At 48.6% G+C, this 23,765-nt stretch overlaps 2 protein-coding genes and 1 long non-coding RNA gene across 5 annotated transcripts in view; 2 read left to right on the forward strand and 1 right to left on the reverse strand.

Moving 5' to 3' along the window:
• The first annotated feature begins 2 nt into the window (after positions 1 to 2).
• On the forward strand, positions 3 to 4,698 carry FAAP24 (FA core complex associated protein 24). Of its 3 annotated transcripts, none has more exons than XM_044270373.1 (5): positions 3 to 92; positions 478 to 607; positions 1,156 to 1,295; positions 1,439 to 1,591; positions 4,260 to 4,698. In XM_044270373.1, exons 2-5 carry the CDS (start codon positions 496 to 498, stop codon positions 4,503 to 4,505), a joined length of 651 nt encoding a protein of 216 aa, XP_044126308.1. In that variant the 5' UTR covers positions 3 to 92; positions 478 to 495; the 3' UTR covers positions 4,506 to 4,698. The 3 variants fall into 3 exon arrangements, with proteins under 3 accessions (XP_044126308.1, XP_044126307.1, XP_044126309.1); XM_044270374.1 differs by having other exon boundaries at positions 24 to 92; positions 448 to 607; XM_044270372.1 differs by having other exon boundaries at positions 14 to 607.
• A 3,587-nt stretch (positions 4,699 to 8,285) lies between these two features.
• The window catches only part of RHPN2 (rhophilin Rho GTPase binding protein 2), a 62,356-nt gene continuing 46,876 nt past the window's right edge, over positions 8,286 to 23,765 (reverse strand). The window contains exons 10-15 of the mRNA XM_044269729.1: positions 23,543 to 23,662; positions 16,224 to 16,418; positions 13,449 to 13,525; positions 12,856 to 13,002; positions 11,608 to 11,763; positions 8,286 to 9,618 (exon numbers count right to left, since the gene is read on the reverse strand). Coding sequence (XP_044125664.1) covers positions 9,364 to 9,618; positions 11,608 to 11,763; positions 12,856 to 13,002; positions 13,449 to 13,525; positions 16,224 to 16,418; positions 23,543 to 23,662 — 950 coding nt within the window. The 3' untranslated portion in view covers positions 8,286 to 9,363. The remainder of the gene's footprint in view (positions 9,619 to 11,607; positions 11,764 to 12,855; positions 13,003 to 13,448; positions 13,526 to 16,223; positions 16,419 to 23,542; positions 23,663 to 23,765) is intronic.
• LOC122920315 overlaps positions 16,396 to 23,765 on the forward strand; it is a 49,152-nt gene continuing 41,782 nt past the window's right edge. The window contains exon 1 of the long non-coding RNA XR_006386903.1: positions 16,396 to 16,498. This is a non-coding gene — a long non-coding RNA (uncharacterized LOC122920315). The remainder of the gene's footprint in view (positions 16,499 to 23,765) is intronic.

Here is a 23,765-nt window from a genome sequence, read left to right on the forward strand (position 1 = left end):
GCAGAGCTGGAGTAGCAGGAGCTGCGGTACTGGAGCGGTTTTAAAGGGTTTGTGGAGTAGCAGGAGCTGCGGTACTGGAGCGGTTTTAAAGGGTTTGTACTGTCCTGACTTGTCTGTAGATTTCCCAGATCTGGCCGCAGACCTCCCACTGTTCCTACTTCTGACCCAGATTTCCATTATTGCATTTACAATATTGACCCGGAAAGTGTTTCTCTGTGTCAGACCCGCCTCGTATATTATTTGATGCAATTGGGATTTTAGCCGTTTCCGTGCGCAGATACATTTTGCACTATTGTGGAATAGCAAACCCTTATAGATATGCGGGAAAATGGACTTTCACCCAGTGACCCATAAATGTCCCTCTTTGACCAAATAGCTGGGAGGTGTGTGGTCGGAGCGGAGCAGTATTGCTTGTAGAACGCTATCTGACGCATTACTGCGCCACAGGCTGCGACCACGTGTTCTCCTCTGCTGCAGGATACCGCCATATACAGGATGACGACGACACAGAGCACGCCGGTCCGGGCCGGAGCCTCCGCCGTTCCATACGGACACATCATTGGGAGCGAAAAATGGAGAGGAACAGAACTGGCGCAATTATTACAAGGTGTGAGAGACACCAGCCCCCCCGTAGTGGTGGCATGTGCAGAGTGAGTCGTAGCCTCCCCCCTAGCGGTGACGTGCGCAGAGTGAGTCCCCCCCCCCCCTGTAGTGGTGAAATAGTGGCCCAAATCATTGGCCCATATCAGAGTGAGTCCGCCCCCCCCAAGCGGTGGTGTGCCCAGAGTGAGTCCCTCCCCCCCCCCCCCCCCTGTGTCTGCGGTGTGCCCAGAGTGAGTCCCTCCCCCCCCCCCCCCCTGTGTCTGCGGTGCGCCCAGAGTGAGTCCCCCCCCCGTAGTCCCCCCTGTATTGGTGGTGCGCCCAGAGTGAGCCCCCCCCCCCCCCCCCCTGTGTCTGCGGTGCGCCCAGAGTGAGTCCCCCCTGTATCGGTGGTGCGCCCAGTGCCCACAGACTCTGCGGCAGATGCCACCTCTCGGATTCTCCTGCAGGTTTGTGCTGTGAATGGCACGGATCCCACCATGGATTAGCCCCATACAGTGAACCTCCGCCTGCCTCCCACTGAGGGACAATGAACCCTAAATCTTCCTTCTACAGGGAAGGTGAAGCTGCTGTTTGAAGACGGCTTGGGACTGGTAGACTTCCATCTGTCGCAACGAGCCTGCGTCCTGTACGTATCAGAGGGCGACCTGGTGAGCGGGAACGCTTTTAGAAGAAGACTTGTCCGCTTTCGTAAGGTAAACTATCTGCCGTCCCATCAGAATCATTCTTTTTCCATGACCAGGATGAGCAATCGGCATTCAGCTGGGCCTTACATGACCACATTGCGTCCACCTGTCCACTCTTCGTCTTCACCTCTATCCTTTTTGACTTTTCAAAGGCCACCGACTTGAAAGGCGTTGTGATAGCGGAGCGGACGCGGCTCAGCGATCAGTACTTCCCTCCAGTGCAGGACTTTGTGGTGCTGGAACTCGGCATGACGCTGCTCCCGGTCAGCGGGCAGAGTGAAGCCGCTCAGCTTATAGTTCATCTGGTGAGTAAATCGCTTACAGGACTCATATAGCGCCATCTTGAAGGGGCTGGCACCAACTTATCCCCTACCTACAGGACAAGAGCTAAGTGTCTGAACAGTGGGGGTGCGCCCAGTGGGGGGGCTGCTGATCGGGACCCCTTTTGCCCCATTTGAATGGAGCAGAAGACAGAAACACGTGTCCCACTTTTCATATCCGCAGTAGAAGCGCTCGTCTATCTCCGGCAGCCCCGTAAAGTCGGATGGAGTGTCGGACACGCATGCATGTCTGCCGCAGCATTCAAACTGGGATCATGGGTCCCTATTCTAGCGATGGGCGTGGGCCCTAGCAGCTGGACCCCCACACATCAGAAACTTCTCCCCTGTCTTTTGGATGGGGGGGGATACATTGTTATGGGACAACCCCTTTAAAGGATGACAAGTGTCTGAGGTCCAACCACTGGGACCTCCACAGATTTTGAGAGCGGGTATCCTGTCGAGCATACGTTGTACTCCGCTATCTTCAGCAGTCCCATAGACTTTGAATAGAGCGGAAGTCGACATGCTGACATGCTCACCCCCCCCCCCGATCAGACACTATGGATAGGCGTTAAGTTGGCATTCTGGGAAACCTCTTTTTGGGTATGGCCCAACCGGTTGCAGATACGCTGAAGATCTACCTTGTGAGAGGCCGCATTCCCTATGGTGAAGCTATGGCTGCGTTGACAACTTGTGAGAGTAAAAAAGTCACACATTTTCTTAAAAGAAATGTGTGACTTTAGTATACAAAATAAAAACAGGCACTCACCATCTGGTATGAATATTAAAATATCTTATTTAATCAATAAAAATAAGGTAAAAATCGATAGTATGAACCCCCGACTTCTTTTTTACTGGATTGATGCACTATTGGGTTGGAGGATATATTATAGAAATATTATAAAAATCTAAATGAATGTGATTCAGTGATAAACAAATATTCGCTATGTGCTCCTTATCAAAGAATAATAAACTGCGATGTGGTAAATGCGTATTGGTGCTCCAGAAGTATAGTCCCACAAAAGGTGTAAAAAATGGCAAAGCAATATCAAAAAGTATATTAAAAGTATCAAAGCAGTGATCAGTACCAATTGTATTTTTGCAGTCAATGGGATGGCTTGTCAGATTTACCTGAAGTCTCCCTGAGGACTGGGTATTAGCTGTAGGGCTGGCGGCGGCGGCCCCCTAAAGCACAGCCTCTTGCCTCACCCTTCCCACGACGGTCTGCAGACTGGGTTCTTCTGTTTTTACACTTGTAGAGACCGATAAATCGTGTGGTGTCCTCCAAGACGGCTGGTAAGTTGCAGTCTCTCCGGACTATGTTGTGCGTGAATCTCGGCATCCCACGTGATCCTGCCCTAAGATCTCCGGACTTTGCAATGCGTGAACCTCGGCGTCTCACGTGTCCCAGCAAGTTAGCGTTGTCATGTGATGTTCCACATGATATAGACAAAGTCAGGTGATGACATTTTCGCTCTACTGGATCTTTCAAGGGCTCAGTCTTTATAATAAAAGATGATGATGTTGGATAGTGTGTATGTATGTATGTGTGTGTGTGTATATAATATATATATATAATGTTTTAGGTGGGTAGTTCTCAATTTCCGAAACAGCCAGATGCGTTTCGAGGTATCGACCTCTTCCTCAGTGGGACTATACTTCTGGAGCACCAATACGCATTGACCACATCGCTGTTTTTCACCGTTGTATATTATACATATCTGTATTATTCTTTGATAAGGAGCACATAGCGAATATTTGTTTATCACTAAATCACATTCATTTAGATTTTTATAATCTATCCTCCAACCCAATAGTGCAGCAATCCAGTAAAAAAGAAGTCGGGGGTTCATACTATCGATTTTTACCTTATTTGTATTGATTAAATAAGATCTTTTAATATTCATACCAGATGGTGAGTGCCTGTTTTTATTTTGTATACTTGTAACTAATTTGTGGATGATAGGGTGAGACATCTAAAAACAGAGCACCTTAACCACAGACCGGATACGGGTGAGCCACGATATACTTGTTGTTATATTTTTTTAAATGTGTGACTTTAGTGTTGTAACTGTTGCTCTGTGCATAAGGACCCTGCAGCATGCGGTCACATTTCTCACCGGAATTTATGAATACCCCCTTTAAATTAAACTTTTTCTGCAAGCAGCCACCACTAGGGGGAGCTGGTAGTACAGAGATTTAGACAGCTAGCATTGCATTCAATGGGGGCAGTAGAAATCCATATAACTGAGGTTCAAGGTTTGTCATTAAGGGGTTAATATGCACTAGAGGGTTAATTAAAGAAGTATTCCGGTTGTCCCCTATCCACACGTGCGGCCAATCAATTCATTTCTGTGGGAATTCCAGGGATAGGCGAGCGCTGTAGTGGGCTGTCTTCGGAACTCCCATAGAAATGAATGGAGCGACCACACGCATACCTAACCGGCCGCTTTGTTCGTTTCAGGGGGCCCCCATTCTTGTGATCAGTGGGGGTCCTACTGTTGAATTAACAGTAACTCCCTATCCTGTGGATAGGGGATAACTTAATGTAACCGGCGTACCCCTATAACGCTTTAAGGCCCAGCGTCTTTCTGCTTGTGAAAAATCAAATTAGATAAAAATGTAATGGAATGTAATGAAACACCCCGAACAGGTACAAGAGCGAAGCCGCGAATCGGGCAGCAACCCGTTCCTCGGTAAGAAGCGCAGCCATCATTCTGAAGCCAGTATTCTGCAGACTGTACAGAGGATACCCGGCGTAGGACGGGTGAAGGCTCTTCAGCTCCTCCAGTATTTTCCCAGCATCCACCAACTCTCCAACGCTTCTCTCAGGGACTTGGAGGCCGTGGTGGGACGAGGAATCGCCAGCAACATCCATTCCTTCTTTACACAAACTTGATGCTGGAATAATGGCGCCAAGTCTATCTGCAGGAAGAACTCTGCGAACCACGCGAGCCTCCCTGGCCATTCAGAGGTCTCAGGCGGATCCAGCTGGTGTAAGGCTAACTCTCGTTTTGTGCGGATCAGTCATGGACGTTCAGATAATACAACCGTCTGCATCCGTTCAGAACGGATCCGTTTGTATAACCTTTAACATAGCCAAGACGGATCCGTCCTCCCTGACTTACATTGTGTGCCAGGACAGATCAGTTTGGTCAGACGGACACCAAAACGCTGCAGGCAGCCTCCAGAGCGGAATAGAGGCGGAACGGAGGCAAACTGATGCATTCTGAGCGGATCCTTTTCCATTCAGAATGCATTAGGGCAAAACTGATCCGGGAGCCCTGAACGGATCTCACAAACGGAAAGCCAAAACGCGCTCCCCGGGGAAAGTATGTGAATTAGCTCTCCTTCAGAAAGAAGAAATGTATATCCCTAGCTGCCTATAGGTGGCACTAGAAAATTCTCTTCCTTCTCCTGGTGTGACACCTGGCCCTAAGGCTGCGTTCACACCGTCCGTTAAACAGATGTCTCAGACTGATGCCTTAAAGTGGCACCCGTTCACCATAGAGTTCCATTGTAAAAAAATTTTTTTTTTTTTTTACCAACAGTAATTTTTTATATATATTAAGTTATAGATATTTTAATTCATGTAAAAAATATATATTAATAAACATAACTTTTACATAATTTTTTTTTACCAGACTCTGCAGGATACAAGAACGTGTTGTGCTGTGTTTTTTGTATCTTTTTTTTTCAATGTATACGTCAAACGGAGGAAACCGTAATGTGAACCCACCCTGAGCTGTAGCTGACTGGTCCCTCTGCTCCTGGTCCATTGTAATTGCTGTGGTTCATAGCGTATGTGTGTCCCAAGGTGGAGAAGACACTGGTCAGCAGACGCCGTGGCCTTTTTCAAAGTGTATACTACTGCCCCCTGGTGCAGGGATCTCCAGCCCCTCAGCTGTTCTGAAACTACAACTCCTAAAATCCTCCTTTCAATTCTATGGGAGTGACAAAACAGCGGAGCAAGTGTGCATGCTGGGAGTTGTAGTTTCACAGCAGGTTGCCGATCCCTGCCCTAGTGGTGTTGGTATTGTTACCTACCTCTCGGTAAATAAAACCCCACACTGTACATTATGCAAATCCTCTTTTATTCCACTTGGACAGACTAATTCCTGTCGCTCAGAAAAAAACATGACTTCAACGATGGGCTTTATGTTTTTTTTTTGTTTTTTTTTTTATAGAACATCAAACTAAATATTGCACAAAATAATCTCAACCTGTAAAAGGTTTTCTAATCGTCAGTATTTAAAGGCTAAGGACAAATACATATTTTACCTATGTTAGTGGTTAGCTTGAGTAAAAAAAAAAAAAAAAGTGGCGCTAGGTTTCTGCGGTCTTCTTTCCTCCTTCTTGATATTCAGTTTAGAAGCTGCTCCTAGTTTCAGACTTTTCGCACGTGGACATGTCTCTCCCAGTGATACATGCAGGATCTGTGTGTCCAGGATGCTGCTGCCTTCCCTAGAGCTCCTGCATCAGCACAGCATCATCCCTGGACAAATGTCTTTCTCTTCACAGTCCCCTTCTCCTGCAGAGGCTGATGTGGGTGCTCTGCATTTTCTGTACACAGGCTATGTCAGCAGTGGCGACCTGTTTAGAGGCCGAATGCCTAAACTGCAACCCAAAACCCACTTATTTATTGCAAAGTGCCAACACAGCAATTTAACCTGAATACTACAGTCCAGTATCGTATAACTTCCATGTACTTTATTATTCAGCTATAATATCCTGCCTACATTCAGTGCACTGCGCTGATGAATGGCAGGAAAAGTCTAAGGCCTATTGGTACACCATAGACTTTTTCCTGGGTGCGGGTGCCCAAAGCGAGGGCTCTGAGTGCCTCCTCTGGCGCCCATGCCATAGGCTCGCCACCACTGGCCTATGTGATTGTCCCGGCCTTGTGTCTGCTTTCCGCCCTATCTAAATACAGTGTGATATGCCCTCCTTGGATGCTTTCCTCCCTCTCCACCCTCTAATCTGCCATGCTCAACCATCGCCCCTACCTGCAGTTCTCTCTAACCCTGAGTGAAGCTGGGGTAGGATACAGAGAGATTCATCAGAAGCAAGAGCAAAACTCTGGTGGATATATGTTAGATTCAGCAGCACCGCCAGCTAGGGGAAGGCCTTGCACACACCCTGCAGGAGCAAAATGGAAGGAAATTTTTAAGGAAGACTATTTAGAAATTTGCTCTACTTTGCATTTAGAAAGCAAATCAACAATTAAAAAAAAACTGTGTTAAAGCTGTCCATTGCCTTAAACTTTGTAGGCACCAGGGTTTTAAAAAAAAAAACGTCAACCTCTGCTTTCAATGGCACCTACAATATATTCCGAGTCTAGTGATCAGAGTTTACATATTTACTCTTAAATACACTTCAATATATACAGTCTTATATAAACCTAAAAAAAACATATATAAACCATATAATCTATATTTTCACAAATATGTACAATCTTGACTCGCTTCCCTTTATAATAGGGGAATCGTCATACATATGCAAAAGAGAAAAAAAAAAAACACTTCAAACATTTTAACCTTGTTCCCTTAAGTTGCATCTAGGAAGAGATGGCTTTTATCTAGCAGTGTAAGAGTTAAAAATGTAGTCAGCTCCCTAGTTAATACGTGACGTTTGCACATTTGGAGATATAAAAGTGGTCTGGAACTTTCCAGCTCTTATGATACTACAACTCCCAGCATCAGCCAGGATATTCTAAAGGCAGGGATCAGGAACCTCCTGCACTCCAGCTGTTCTGAAACTACAACTCGCAGAATCCTCCTTTCACTTCTATAGGAGTTTAAAAAAAACAGCCAAGCAAGTGTGCATGCTGGGAGTTGTAGTTTCACAGCAGCTGGAGTGCCAAAGGTTGCTGACCACTGTTCTAGGGGTTGTAACGTCACAGAACAACCTTCAGAGCTGAACTCTGCTACGCCACATAGCAATAATACCTATATACACGCCATATAAATTACAACACGTCCAGCTTCATACTGGATAGTGGTTTAGGTCTCGGATGTCTGAAATCGTCTCACTGACATACACTTCTGCTGTAGTTTAAGCAGTGATAACATCGTCTATAGCAGCATCTGGAGGAGAGTGGGGGGTAGTCTAGAACGGCATCCCTTCTAAGTACCTTAGTCTTTGGTCCACATGTAAAATATTATAAATGAGCTGAAAAGGACTATACTACACATAAAATACAGACTATTCTTACTAATGTGATGCAACAATCATATAAATGTGAATCAAGTTCTACTAAAGAATGCAGGAACTAATGTCAGTGATGCACTACCCGCCTATGGCCTGCAGGTGGCAGCAAATTACCAGGAATTGTTCTTGGAGGCCGCATATTTAGGGTAGGTTTTTTTTTTCTTCGAGGGGGTTTTTAGGCAGGTTCTTCAGCCAAAGCTGGAAGTGGATCCAGCGGGAAGGGGAAGTGCAAGTCATTCTTTTATATTTCCCATTCCTTTTGGATCTACTTAACCTGCAAGAAAATCTGTGTGAGCCCACCCTAAGCGGGCACCGCTCCGTGTGCATTCCGCATCACGGATGCGGGCTCATTCACTTCAATGGGTCCGCCAATTTGGAGATGCGGAACCGAACCCTACGGAGTGCTTCCATGGGGTTTCGTCCCGTACTTCTGTTCCGCAAAAAAAGATAGGACATGTTCTATCTTTTTGCGGATCGTGGACCCATTAAAGTGAATTTGTCTGCGATCCGCTGCGGCTGCCCCACGGTGGGTGTTCATGCATTTGCGGGCCATGGGGCGCACACGTTCATGTGCAAGAGGCCTAAGGCGGCGTCCACACGACTAAGTCATGTGGAAAAGTCCAATGTGGGATCCTCAGCAGAAACGCAAGGTTACGTTCTCACGTAGCTGACATGCCGTGGATTTTCCATGTAACTACTGGTGTAAAATCCTCAGCGTATTAGAGTAGCAGCAAAGTGGATGAGATTTTACCAAGTCTCCCCCCCACCATGCAGGAAATTGACTTGCTGCGGATTTCTCCTGAGAAACCTCACCCTTTGTGATGCGTAGGGTGAAATCTGCATCCGATCCTGGGATTTCCAGTAAGAACGGCCACAGGTCCACATGCGGATTAGCCCCATGCAACGAGGACGTGTTTCCCTTTTTTACGCTGATTTCAAATCTACAGCCGTATTAAAAACAGCACCAGGGATAACTGCAAAGCGGGATGAAATTAGAGTGAAAATTCCATCTTGTATAGCGCCAACATATACTGCATCGTTCTCGCTGATTATTGGCGCGTGTTCACACAGGCTGTGGATTTTCTGCAGCAGAAAATCCATTGCATTTACAGTAACGTAACAGACGAACTGCAATGCACATTTTAAACCTGCGGCATTTCCAATTTATGTGGTGTATTTCACCCTTCGCTGTTGATATCCGTGCATGTAGTTCGGGCAGATTTTCCGCTGCAGTTTACGCCAAGTACAATGTGCATCTAAAGCTGCCATGGAACAGTTAAAATTGCTACTGATTTATGGACTAAACCTGATTTCGGTATTTCATATAGATGACTAAATAATGGTAAAAAACGCAGAAAAATAGAACAGTTTCCATGTTTCAGTAGAATTAGAGGGGTCCCTTTAGTCCATTCCTATCTTCCAATGACACCTTGCCGGGATGGGAGGTGATACAAAGGAGAACATGTATAAATTAGAATCACAGTCACAGCTTGCGGGATTGTCACAGTTGTCTCTATAGGAGTTCGGAGTCTTTTGGGAGACGGGGGTCAGTACATAGCGCTGTCGCACGCCCGGCTGTCATAGGGTGAGAGGAAAAGTTTGCTGCTCTGGGGCTTGGCGGCAGTGGCGGAAGGGAGGCACAGGGTGCTCGCTGCTTTCTGACGGTTTCTGAATCCCCAGCTGAGGAATGATATCTTTTTTGTTGCTTTTTGTGTCTTGCGGTTCTTGTCGTCGTCCATGGTTAGACAGACCAGAGAGTAGGTCTTCTGCATCCCGGCCGAGTACGTGGCGCTCTTGTTGTGCTGTTTGAATAAACAGGAGAAGAAGAGGATATTATAAAGTGAGGTGGGATTTATCTCCAACCGTACACGTAATACAACAGGGCGGAAAACGTACAGACCGCCTGTCAGCAGGACCAACTGTATTAAACAATGCATACTTCCTGGTAGGGTAGATACTGCTGGTTAAAATGATACCTGGTTTGTGAAAATTAGTTGTGGAGTTCCAGAAAAAAAAATAATAATAAAAAAAAAAAACTTGGGGGGGGGGGGGTAATTTATTAAGACTGACATTTTAGACGCTAGCCTCTACATAACTTCAGCGGATCCACCGCCAGTCTAAATGTAGGACAGCTCCCTTGGTGTAGATTTAGACCACTTTCTACGCCTAAGGCTACTTTCACACTAGCGTTCGGGCGGATCCGTTCTGAACGGATCCGCCCATAATAATGCAGACGGAGGCTCCGTTCAGAACGGATCCGTCTGCATTATATTAGCTAAAAAAAGCTAAGTGTGAAAATAGCCTGGGACGGATCCGTCCAGACTTTCAATGTAAAGTCAATGGGGGACGGATCCGCTTGAAGATTGAGCCACATTGTGGCATCTTCAAACGGATCCGTCCCCATTGACTTACATTGTAAGTCTGGACGGATCCGCACGCCTCCGCACGGCCAGGCGGACACCCGAACGCTGCAAGCAGCGTTCAGCTGTCCGCCTGTCCGTGCGGAGGCGAGCGGAGCGGAGGCTGAACGCCGCCAGACTGATGCAGTCTGAGCGGATCCGCCTCCATTCAGACTGCATCAGGGCTGGACGGCTGCGTTCGGGTCCGCTCGTGAGCTCCTTCAAACGGAGCTCACGAACGGAAACCCGAACGCTAGTGTGAAAGCAGCCTAAAACAGGCATAGAAAATCACCCACATCTCGCCCCCTTTTTTAGACCTGGAGTGAGCGGGCAAAAGTAGAGGATTGTGGCACAAATATAACCTCTGCACTGCAATCTGCGGCAGATATATGCCAGAAAACTGGCGTATATAATTTAATAAATGACCCCCTTGTTTTTTTATGCAAATGAGGGTTTCGGTGCACCGAGGGGCACCTTAGCTCCTCCGCTTCCAGTGCTAGCCATGCCTGCTGATGCTCTCCAGTTTTTCCCCCAGGGCGAGCCCACGCAACAATTTCCTACATGCTTACATTTAAAATACAGCAATCCCCTTAAACTTCTGCTAGGGGAAATTTCAGCGAAAACATAGTTTACTATCAAGTCCGCCACCAGGTCACAGGAGCGGCTCCCCACCGGTTTTCTGCTCCTCGGCTTGGCGCGAGGGAGGGCAACCTAGCCTCTCAGTGCACCTCGACTTTCTAATGCTGGTCACCCCCTGAAGCCCTTATCTCCATAGAGAATAAAAGTCATTTCATCTCGGAAACGCCACAACCGACTTTCACAATTTAATCAGCAGAAACAACCCTCCCATGCAGTATGCTTGGTATAACAGGGTTGATCCTGCTGTCAGGCACTCTTTAAGGGCTCATGCACACCAACGCGTGCCGGCCGTGCCCGTATTGCGGCCCGCAAACAGCGGGTCGGCAATACACAGGCACCGGCCGTTTGCACCCCGCATCACGGATGTGTACCTATTCACTTGAATGGGTCCGCAATCCGGAAGGTCGGTGCGGAACAGAGGCACGGAAACGCTACAGAGTGCTTCTGTGGGGTTTCTGTCCGTGCCTCCGCACCGCAAAAAAGTAGTGCATGAACTACTTTTTTGTGGTACGGATCGCGGACCCCATTCAAGTGAACGGGTCTGCGAGCTGCATGCGGCAGACCTACGGTCGGTGCCTGTGAATTAAAGTGCAGCACGGGCCCGCCTGGCACAAGTTAGTGTGCATGAGCCCTTTACTATATTTTCTGTGAAATGGCGCAGCACATCAAAGTAAAACACAGCTGTAACCATGAAGCCTTTCCGTATTTAGAAGTTGATGGTATGAGGCTGAGGACAGGAGGGAGCGCACGTACCATGCTCGACGTCTGGTCCTGGATACTGATCACTCGGATCTCCTTGCCTTCTTCGTTTATTCCATTCAACATGTCCATGACCTCATTTATGGAGCACCATTTGCAGTCCTTGTCTTCCACAGACACAATGTAATCTCCTTCCTTCACGCCCGCCCTCTGGAAGATGAAACGGGGAGATATTACTAATTGTATAAAGCACAGACTAAGCTGAAAGACAAAGCTAAGGAGAGACCCCCAACTATTTTCCAGGCCCTGCCTCAGCCAGTGATTGGCTCAGAAAGCATTTTGAGGCATTTCCTGCGTGAAAGAGACAAAAAACAGCATCCGGGACCCAGACAGCAGTGGTAGGCGATCCAGCGGTGAGTTTAAAGGCAATGGACACCTTCGGGGCAATTTTTTTTTTTATGATTGCAGTTTACTCGTTTTGGGCTAAAAAAAAAATTGTTCAGCCATTTATGAGATACAACGATTAAAAAAAACCTGTCTGCAGGCTGTCCCAGTCGGTTTTCTTTGAATCCCGTTATCTGACGGTTCATGTGTAGCTCTTATCTCTGCTCTCCTGACCTCATAAAAATTAATTTAAGCCATATTCTTATCAATTTGATAACAACTGAGCTATAATAAGTGTTTGAGGCTACACATGAGCCATCAGATGACGTAATTGAAAGAAAACAGACCGTAATAGCTTGCAAACAGGCTGATTGTTAACCCTTGTATCTCAGAAACAGCTGTAAAAAAATATTTTTAGCCCAAAATGAGTAAAATGCAATTATACAAAATTGCCCTGAAAGTGTCCATTTCCTTTAAGCCCTTCTGACCTTGCTGCAAACAGTTTTTTTGTTTTGCTGGAACAAGGGCTTTTCCAAGAGCCCCCTCCCCAAATTGTGGCATATAAACCATACTCGTGTAGTCAATCCCCCACCGTTCCAGTGCCACTGCTCCAGTGTTTCCAATGGTCTATGCCTACTCCATGTAACCGCCACAGCTATTCACTGGCCTCAGCGGTCACGTGCTGAGGAGAGACTGCAGCGATTATGTGCAGTAGTTGGGGACGTCATCACTACAGTGGTGAAAGTATAGACCACCAGAAACATCAAATTAGCGGTGATGGAATGGTGAGAAGCTTAAGTAAGGGTTCTTCTTTCATTTTATAACAGTGTCGACCTCCATCACAATTTTTGGGAACATCGCTTTGGTTTGATGATAATGCAAAAAATATTTTGCAGGCGCAAAACCTGTTGTACTTACTGCAGCGGGACAGAGAGGATCCAGTGAGGTTATCTGTACCGGGCAGTCACCTTTTAAGATGAACCCCATCTCCCCATCCTCAAGAGTCAGGAGGACCTTCCTTGGTGCCGTCCACCGCTGTTTTGCAGAGAATACTGACAAAGGGCCCTGGAAATACAGATGCAAAAAGTGTTTGTTTTTTTTACTTCAGAATGCTCTTACCACGTAAACCCAGAACTATCTCTGTTTAGTAGCCGTATTGCTTTCATATGTGGAGCAAGAATGTGATTCGCCCGTGGATACCTCTGTCAACATATCGGGCCCTTATCTGAAGATCATGTAACCCAGGGAATAGGGGCAAGGAGGACACGTTCTGCTATAATGGATGGAACATACTTTCAGTATAGCATGAAGAATAACCTCCAGGGAGGTGAGAACAATGCCAGTCAGCTGCCTGTAAGCCCTGTACAAGGCCTCATGTTTAAAGAAGCGATATTATTGTTCTCATCATATAAAGGTATCTAGAGATCTACACAGACGCCGCACAGGCATTTGGCGCCCGGCTGTGTATACAAGGCGGTAAAGACATCTTTGTGTAGTGCTGCAATACGTACCAGTCGCTGGAAGAAATCAATCACTCTCACCCTGGAGATTGGGGGAAGAATGATCTCCGCCTTGTACTCGGTTTTACCTGGGGAAGATCAGAAGACTTCATTGTGAATACATTCCAGCAAAATGAGAAACGCTTCCTGCTTATCTGTGGAATCTGCCGATCCGGAGACGAAGGGAGCATGATCCGGAGCAGCTGCAGATTACAGCCCGAGATACTGGGACAGGATTTATCCATACAAGAAATAGAAGAAGTCTGATAATCTGACACCTGCTCGTGGGTATACGGGAATAGATCAAAGCAGTTCAGCTCTGAACCCAGACATATACCCTTTCACCCAGGCAGCCCCTCTGATATGAGCATTGGAGCATTTCATGCTCTCCCTTGCCCCTGCGCTGAATCACACAGGGCAAGGGCTTTTTAATTAGATCCAGTGAGGTACCAGGTCTCTGCTAGGTGGAGGCTTCCGCCTAGCAGTGAGCCCGGTGATGTCATCGGCACTGATGGGTGAGCTTTAGCACTGCCCTAGCCTGTAAAATGGCTAGGGCAGCGCTAAAGCCTTCCCATCGGTGACGTGACCGGCAACACTGCTAGGCGGAAGGGATATTCCAGTAACAAGGTAACCCCTCGGCCTATCCAGTTGGGGATAATTGTTAGATCAGTGGGGGTCAAACCACTGGGAGCCTCATCATTATAAGAATGGAGGTCTTGTGCATCCCCCCTGTATAAATGGATTGGAGGTTGAGCATACACACTGCCAGTCCATTCATCTCCATTGGACTGCTGGAGATAAATTAGGGCAGCATTAGTCTACCTTTGCCAACCCCATAGAGTCTGAATTGTGCAGCAGTGGATACGTGGGACTACCTTTCTACTCAAACGGGGTGAATGGGAGGGCTGCTACTTTAGGGATGAGCGAATCGACTTCGGATGAAACATTCGAAGTCGATTCGCATAATACTTTGTTTGAATACTGTACGGAGTTAGAATGTATTGGCTCAGATGAGTCGAAATTATTACTTCGTGAAGTCTCGCAAGACTTCGCATAATAACTTCATAAATTAATTTCTACTGTTCCAACTCGTGTTCGGTTCCAAGGTACCAATAAGAACTGAACCTCAGTTCGGGAAATGGTTTATGGTTTTTTACAGTATAAATTAACTGTATGGAGTTATTATGCGAAGTCTCTGTACAGTATTCAAACAAAGTATTATGCGAATCGACGTTAGAGGTTTCATCCGAAGTTGATTCGCTTTACCCTTGCTACTGTTACCAGCTTCACCAACCACACAATGGACTACGCTGACCTCAGGTGTCGGAGCTATGTGTTACAGCTGATCAATGGGGGTCGGACCCCTGGCGATCTCATATTAATGGCCTATCCTGAGGATAGACCATCAGTATCAAAGTCGTAGACAACCACTTTAATATGTGTATAATATAGGCCCAGTAGCAATGTAATTTTAGGCACCTCCTTACCAAATGAATATACAGTATACCGCATCAATCAATTTGCATCTTAGACCATTGTTTTCCTTCCTCTTTCTTGAAGTATTCCGCAGCTTAGGGGTGTAATATAACATATGAACAGTACACTATTGTGATACCCTATACGACGTGTTCCTAATTGCCTCTTTTTGCTTACGTGATATATCTTTTAAGGTATCCAGTAAATAGTGTCTTTATTTTCTCATGTCGCCCTAGCCTAACTCCTTTTTGTGTCCCAAATTCCCTTTCATATAAGCCCCCGTCTGAAATATCCCTAATTACTTTAATGTGCCCATAAAGAGAATAGGCTTTACTTTCACATCCTCCTCTTGTATATACAAAAGTTCTGCCGCATAATAATACCTTAAAAAATGTGGCACTGCTACCCCCTCCCGATAGGTAATAGTACCCTAATTTTTTCTGTATCCGTTTCCAATTCCAAATAAATCCCCTCAAAATCCAATCCGTTGTCATAAACTCCCTTTTACCTATAAATATGGGACAGTATTATAACACAACATGAATCTGTGGAAAAATTGCCATCTTTAAAGGGGTTGTCTAGAATTTTGATACTGATGGCCTATCATCTGGATAGACTATGAATATCAGATCGAAGGGGGTCCGACGCCCCATATCCCTGCCGACCGGCTGTTTTGGGGGAGCTCCTGCTCCAGAACTACACATCTAAGGCTACTTTCACACTGCCGTTTTCAATTCCACTATTAATATCCGTCGTGGGATCTCAATAGCGGATGAAAACGCTTCAGTTTTGTGCCCATTCATGGTCAATGGGGACAAAACTGAATTGAACGAAACGGAATGCACCAAAATGCATTCCGTTCCGTTTGGTTGCGCCCCCATCGCAGACAGAATAACGCAGCAAGCAGCGTTTTTAAGTCCGCAATGTGGTGCGGATCAAGATGGATCCGTTCTGACACACAATGTAAGTCAATGGCGACGGATCCGTTTTCTCTGACACAATAGAAAACAGATATGTCCCCCACTGACTTTCAATGGTGTTCATGACAGATCCGTACAACCGGATCCGTTCATGATGGATGCATGCAGTTGTATTATTGTAACGGAAACATTTTTGCAGATCCATGACGGATCCGCAAAAAACTCTAGTGTGAAAGTAGCCTAATAGAGCTCTGATTCAGTTACACTGTAGTCATTATAAAATGCAGTATTCATCTATGAGATACAGTGTGAGGTACTGAATAATAAAGCCGCCATATTCTAATTATGTTTGAAAATATTCATCTTCGTCAACCTGACGGAATGAACTTACTGACTATATCAGGGGCCACCATTAATCCGAGAAAGTCCTCTTCTTTCTTGTAATTGGAGTTCTTGAGCAGCGCCCTCCTGTGGAAAGCAGACAGTATCTCTTGCAGGACGTCGATCTGCTTGAGCTGGCTGCACAGATTGGATAACCTCAGGGCTTCTTCGTGGCACACAATCGCTTTGGATAAATGCGCCTTTCCTATGGACAGAAGAAAAGCAAACGGGATGAGATCGGGACGTGACCAGGCTGCGCACACAAGACATGTTATTTCACAGGAGGTAAGGTGGAAGCGCATGAGGACTGGCAGTCGCTAAAGACATTTGTTGACCCATTTACAGTGATTTTGTTCTATTGTCCCAGAGCAAACAGGAATGTTAACTATGTCCTGTGTAACAGGGTGCGGCTAGGAGCAAGGGTGGTATCATCTAGACTTATGGAAATTTAAAAAAACTCTATAAAGTAGTACAGGCCTGGATGTTATCTCCACGTCACAAGCACTTGTCACTAATGTCACTAAAATGTCCTAGAAATGTGATCTCCACAAGAGCCGAGCACAAGCTGAAAGCATATTAGTTGTATCCCAACTTCATATTCTCCAGAGAAGACAGGATTTAAAACTAATTGTTACTAATCTGTCCATCAGAGAAGACCATTCTTTATAATGTATAGATTATATATATTATAGAGATACAATCTACATTATATTACTTATCCTGTACTGATCCTGAGTTTTACATCAAGACACGGAGGCTCATATTGCTTTCTCCTTCTTTACTGAACCACCAATAGCAGCAAAGAGAAAAAATTAACATACAGGGAACCATAGCAACCAATGTCCCTCCCCTATGGCCCCTATAATAGGCCGCTCCTCCTATGGCTCTTCCTCTTTCTTTGCTGCTGCAAAGCTAAGTACACCTTGTCTCTTATTGTGTCTCTGCTTTAGGTGTTATCTATAGTTTTGCGCTGGCTACCGCAGGGTGACTAACCCTGTTTCGCTTGCAGCGCTCGCTTTATTTTTGCCTCCCTCCCTCTTAGGGCAGGTGAGGGATTTGTCTTCTCTGCGCTTATTTCTGCGCGTTTGCGTCCCTTCATGCGGCGCCGGTAAGGCTTCCCCACTCCCCTTCTGTGCTGGCCTCTGTGCCTTGCTCTGACCTCCCCTCCCATCCACCCTTACTTGTTTTTCTGTTCCCCGGCGTCCGCGCCGACGGGGATTGGGGGGCGGGTCTCCGCTGCTGTCGGGGGCACCATTCCCGGCGCGTCTGCGATCCGGTAGGCCGCGAGATCTCGCGAGATCTCGGCGGCCATTTTGGTTAGCCCTCTGTGTTCGGGAGGCAGCGAGATCTCGGCGGCCATCTTAGTTTGGGCGGCCGCTTCGCGGGCTTCTGGGGGCGGGATTACGGCGCTTCCTGTCTTCCGGCCGTTCACTCGCCTCCAGTTGTCCTGCACGGTCGGCGGCTCCTGCTTTGGCCTCTCAGGTGACCTCGTCCTTAGTGATTTGGGGGTATTTTCGGATCATAGCTGGGTTCCCTTCAGACATCTGTGTCCACTATGTCCACTCCTACTCCCCCTCCTGCTGCCAGTCGGCCCCCCTCCCCCCCTGAGGCGTTTAACCCCTCCGAGGCAGATGCTCAGGCGCTTGCTCTACAGCGATCTGTGTCAGACGCGATTATGGCAGCCATGGGCTCCATGTCGTCGGTTCTGTCACAGACTATCACCCAGGCCCTGTCTGCACTCCCCACGGGTGTCCCCTCGCAGCTGCCCTCCGCAGCACCGCAGCCTACCTCCATTGATCCCCCTGTTGCACAGGGGACTGTGACTGGTGCGCATATTGCCACCCCAGAGACCGTGCTTAGCTCACGGAAGAGGGCCCTTTCCCGCCGGGCAGAACGGGCGCGGACATGGAAATGCGCTAGAGCGCAATCACCGGATCTGTCTGTCTCTGATGGAGTTTCAGACGAGGAGGCGTTGGCGGATTTTGATTATGGGGTTGAAGAGGATCTCACCCTCCCCGTTCCGGGCCCCTCGACTTCCGCTGCTGCGGCCTCCTCTGCCAAGGATTTGGCAGCGACCTCCACTGCTACCCGCGCTGAGGGTGTGCTGGATGAGGCGGGTGAACTGATGTTCGACCCGGAGTCTTTACACCACCCGCGTTCGGCAGAATGGCTCCCATCTCCTCATGTAGGAGCGTATTTGGAGCACTGGGTGCGCCACTCGCTTAGCCGCGAATCGCGCAACAAGCTTAGGGCAGAGTGCCCCCGTCCGGTGGTCCCTAATAAGGTTTGTGACACCCCATTGGTGGACCCCAAGATGTCGCAGTTCTTGGCCAAAACTGGCTGGAATGCTAAGAAGGGCCTGGATTCAGCATTGCGCAGCTGCCAGGACAAGCTGTTGGATGTCTTCGGTCCTTTGACCAGGATTTTGGAGATGGCCGAGGCGGCCAGAATTGAGGGTTCCCCTGTTGACCCGGTGGAATTGAGGGGCTGGGCCCAGAGGGCCATATGCCTTGCCGGCAATGCCAATACTGCCGTAGCAATTGAGAGACGCAAGGCTATATTGTTTAAAATCGACCCCAAATTGGCCAATTTGGCGCTCACTGAGGCAGGGAAGGATGCCCAGGGCCTCCTCTTCGGCGAGTCCTTCATCAAGGACATGGGCCGATTTGTGGGCACGTTTACCGCACTGGACAAGGCCCAGGCTTCTATGCGCCGGGTCTTCCAGGGGCGGGTCTCTCATAGGGCCGGCAGTGGTAGGGGCCGCCTGTCCGGCCGTGCAAATTTCCAGGCCCGTGGAGCGAACAGAGGCTCCAGTGGACATCGTCCTCAGTTCCAGGACCAGCGTACCGCATCCCCCTTCTTCTCCACAAGAGGAAATCAGTGGCGTTCACGTTCCTTCCGGGGCAACCCAAATCATCGTAGACCCTTGGGTAAGTGCTCCCCAGATGGGGGATTCTACGGTACCTTGTGTAGGGGGCAGGCTCCGGCTTTTTTCCCACGCTTGGAGCCTCATTACCGCGGACCCATGGGTTCTGGCCACGGTCAGGGGATTCCACATAGAGCTCTCGGGATCCCCCTATCTGATTCCTTCCCCTCCGCTCTTTCCCCTATCGCGCTCGGACTGTGCGTTGGTGGACGCAGAATTGCACGCCCTCAGGCTGAAGTTGGCGATAGAGCCGGCGCCCCCGTCTTCGGCGGGGGTGATCAGCAATATCTTTCTGGTTCAGAAGAAGGATGGGCAGATGAGACCAGTCATCAACCTTCGCTCCTTGAATGCGGTAGTACGTTACCGGCATTTCAAAATGGAAGGGATCCACCTCCTTCGGGATTTATTGATCCCGGGGGACTGGTTGGTGAAACTAGACTTGAAGGATGCCTACCTGACGGTTCCGGTGTCCTCTCGCTCCAGGGACCTGCTTCAGTTCAGGTGGCAAGGAGAGGTCTGGAGGTTCACCTGTCTGCCGTTCGGGCTGTCTTCAGCTCCCTGGTGTTTCACCAAGTTGCTGCGTCCGGTCGTGTCGTGGTTGAGGACTCGGGGTGTGCGCCTCATAATCTATCTGGACGACATCCTGTTGATGCACGAGTCCCGAGCGGGATTGCTGGAACATCTACGCTGGACGGCGGATCTGCTTTCGGGTCTCGGGTTCCTCCTCAACCGGGAGAAATCCTGCCTTACTCCGGCCCAGAGGATGGAGTTCCTAGGATTCACAGTGGATTCGCTCTCGGAGTCCCTCAGCCTGCCGGCGGCGAAGTTGCGGGGGATCCGCAAGGAGTTGAGACGTGCTCTCCTCGCTCCCCATCTCTCGTTACGTCACCTGGCCCGCATTATCGGCCTGTTGGCCTCTTCCATTCAGGCGGTGTTCCCAGCCCCACTGCATTACCGGGCTCTCCAGCGACTGAAGATCGCCCATCTTCGGACCGGTGCCTCCTTTGCGGACGCGGTGGTTCTGGACTCGGAAGCCCGGGAGGAACTGAGTTGGTGGATAGCCAACCTGGAAGCGTGGAACGGGAGAGCAATCTTTGGATTCCTGCCGGAGTTGACGATCGAATCGGACGCGAGCCTCCAGGGTTGGGGGGCCCATTGCAACGGGGTCTCCACCGGGGGTCCCTGGTCGGCGGAGGAATCCCTCCTGCACATCAATGCGTTGGAGCTCTTGGCGGGGTCCTTCGCTGTGAAGAGTTTCTCCAACGGGGTCGCCAACGCGTGTATCCGGCTTCGGATGGACAACGTGTCGGCGGTCCGGTATGTCAACCGTCTAGGGGGCACTCGCTCGGCCACCTTGGCACGTTTGGCCAAAGATTTTTGGTCGTTCTGCCTGTCCAGGGATATCATGGTGCAGGCGGAATATTTGCCAGGATTGAGCAACGTTCAGGCGGATTGGAACTCTCGCTACCTGTCGGACGGCAGCGATTGGCAGTTGGATCCGCTGGTGTTCACGGCGATTTCGGATTTCTGGGGTCCAATGTCCATCGACCTCTTCGCCTCTCGGCTCAACAGGCAGCTGACCCGGTTCTTCAGCTGGCGTCCGGACCCGGAAGCGATGGCGGTGGATGCTTTCCTCCAGGACTGGTCGGTGTCTCGCCTGTACGCGTTTCCTCCGTTCTCGATGATCCCGAGGACTCTCCTGCAGGTTCTCCGCCATCGGGCGGATCTGGTTCTGGTGGTCCCGTTCTGGGGATCCCAGGTTTGGTTCCCCTCTTTGTTGAAGATTCTGGTGGAGATTCCTGTTCTTATCCCGAGCCGGCTGGATCTTCTACGCAACCCTCTGGGTCTACATCATCCCCTCCTCCTCGACGGATCCCTGCGACTGCTGGCGTGCCGGATCTCCGGACACCTGGATCTTTCGAGGGAATTTCGGCTGCGACTCGACGACTATTGGACAACGCGTGGGCTCCCGGCACCCGAAAGTCTTACCGGGCAGCCTGGAGAACTTGGGCTAATTGGTGCGTGGAACGGGACTTGGATCCCGTTTCGGCACCTGTAGCTGACTTGCTGCTTTTCCTCACCTCTCTCTTTGAGGCGGGGAAGGCGTATCGGACCATTAACCTTTTCAGGTCCGCTATTTCTTCTACCCACGAGGGCTACGCGGGTGTTGCGGCTGGTCAACATCCTTCCGTGTCTCGACTCCTCCGGGGGGCTCGGTTGTCTCGTCCCCCTCGGCCTCGTTTTTCCACTACTTGGGATGTCTCCCTGGTTTTGGGTTTTTTGGCCTCTTGGCCCGAGAATTCTGCCCTTTCCATTAGGCAATTGTCCGCTAAATTGTTGGCTTTGTTTTGCCTCATTTCATGTAAAAGAGTGTCGGATGTTAGGGCCCTTGATTACGACGCGCGTTCGTTTACCCCGGAGGGGGTTACCTTTAACATCTCGCGTCGCACCAAGACTAGCATCCGGTTCGTGTCTTACCCTAGTTTTCCTACGTCTCCGATCTTATGCCCCGTGGCGTGCCTTCGGGAGTACGAGTCCAGGACTCTGGCACACAGGTCTCCGACCAGGCCACAGCTGTTCGTGTCTATTCGGCATCCGTTTGGCCCGGTGGCTAGCCCTACGTTGGCGCGTTGGCTTAAGTGGGTTATGTCGTTGGCGGGTGTTGACACCTCTGTCTTCACGGCCCATTCCGCACGGGGGGCCTCTGCCACCGCCCTGGCGGTTTCGGGGGCCAGGTTGGAGGACGTGATGCGCCTGGCCGACTGGTCTAATGTTACCACGTTCAGGGAGTTCTATTTCCGTCCTCCAGCTAATTTGTTTGCTTCGATTATTGACAGGCTTTGAACTTGCAATATGAGCCTCCGTGTCTTGATGTAAAACTAAATGATTTTCCTATTTCATGACGTAAAGTCATAGTTTTATTAAAGACACGGAGGCGAGTATTGCCCACCCTGGATTCCCTCCCTTGGGTCTTTTGGTGGGTTGTTTTCTTTCAGGGCTCGCTTATGTATATATCTTTGCGGTTTTTATTGTCCTGTTATTTATTAATGACATTGTATTTATTGCTCTGTTGGTTATTTCATTGCCATTGTAGTGTTTGTTTAATGCACTTTATTGCCGTTGGTCATTCAACCCCTATCGGGTCTGTTTGAGCTGTTGATGTCCGACGCTCTTGTCCTGACATGCCGGTTTCACCTGGGCCCATGGTCTGTTCTCTCTTTCAGGTTGAAGCTGTTTCAAGGATGGTATACCGTGTTCCAGTTTAAGTTCTTCGGTGGTTGACCAGGTTGGCGACTGCTGATTCCTGTTCGTACAGAGTGGAGTTCTTCGTTCTGGTTGACCAGGTTGGCGACTGCTGGTTCCTGCTTCGTACGGAGTGGAGTTCTTCGTTCCGGTTGAGGTTCAGAATTCGTTGGATTGTTCGGGATGTTGGCACCAGGATCCCAAAGAAAGAGGAAGAGCCATAGGAGGAGCGGCCTATTATAGGGGCCATAGGGGAGGGACATTGGTTGCTATGGTTCCCTGTATGTTAATTTTTTCTCTTTGCTGCTATTGGTGGTTCAGTAAAGAAGGAGAATGCAATACTCGCCTCCGTGTCTTTAATAAAACTATGACTTTACGTCATGAAATAGGAAAATCATTTAGTTACATCCTGTATTATACTCCAGAGCTGCACTCACTATTCTGCTGGTGCAGTCACTGTGTACATATATTACTTATCCTGTACTGATCCTGAGTTACATCCTGTATTATACTCCAGAGCTGCACTCACTATTCTGCTGGTGCAGTCACTGTGTACATACATTACTTATCCTGTACTGATCCTGAGTTACATCTTGCATTATACTCCAGAGCTGCACTCACTATTCTGCTGGTGCAGTCACTGTGTGCATACATTACTTATCCTGTACTGATTCCGAATTATACTCCTGAGCTGCACTCACTATTCTGCTGGTGCAGTCACTGTGTACATACATTACTTATCCTGTACTGATCCTGAGTTACATCCTGTATTATACTCCAGAGCTGCACTCACTATACTGCTGGAGGAGTCACTGTGTACATACATTACTTATCCTGTACTGATCCTGAGTTATATCCTGTATTATACTCCAGAGCTGCACTCACTATTCTGCTGGTGCAGTCACTGTGTACATACATTACTTATCCTGTACTGATCCTGAGTTACATCCTGTATTATACTCCAGAGCTGCACTCACTATTCTGCTGGAGGAGTCACTGTGTACATACATTACTTATCCTGTACTGATCCTGAGTTATATCCTGTATTATACTCCAGAGCTGCACTCACTATTCTGCTGGTGCAGTCACTGTGTACATACATTTCTTATCCAGATTACTGCACAGTTATCACAGATGTCACGTCTTCCATGTTCGGTTACCTAGCAGGTTCCGCTGCTGTTTATCCTTCAGTATCTTCGTTGCTGTCATTCCTTCTGGCATGTGGTCATAGAGCTGCGATAAAGCCTTCTCCTGCTTGTCTTCATCATCCCGAGGTGTCACTGTAGGAGAGAATCTGCATTAGTCGTCCTGATCAGTGTAAGGATGAAAGGTTTGCCCTGGGCTTTATTCACCCGTATAAAGTTACACACTGCACGGAGATAC

Source organism: Bufo gargarizans, chromosome 10 (assembly GCF_014858855.1).
Source record: "Bufo gargarizans isolate SCDJY-AF-19 chromosome 10, ASM1485885v1, whole genome shotgun sequence".
NCBI lineage: Eukaryota > Metazoa > Chordata > Amphibia > Anura > Bufonidae > Bufo > Bufo gargarizans.

Excerpts from the sequence above, each read along its gene's own strand:
- FAAP24 (XM_044270373.1), top strand. The coding sequence starts at position 496 with ATGACGACGACACAGAGCACGCCGGTCCGGGCCGGAGCCTCCGCCGTT. Across the intron at positions 608-1,155 it reads ACTGGCGCAATTATTACAAG|GGAAGGTGAAGCTGCTGTTT; the intron begins GTGTGAGAGACA and ends TTCCTTCTACAG. Across the intron at positions 1,592-4,259 it reads CTCAGCTTATAGTTCATCTG|GTACAAGAGCGAAGCCGCGA; the intron begins GTGAGTAAATCG and ends CACCCCGAACAG.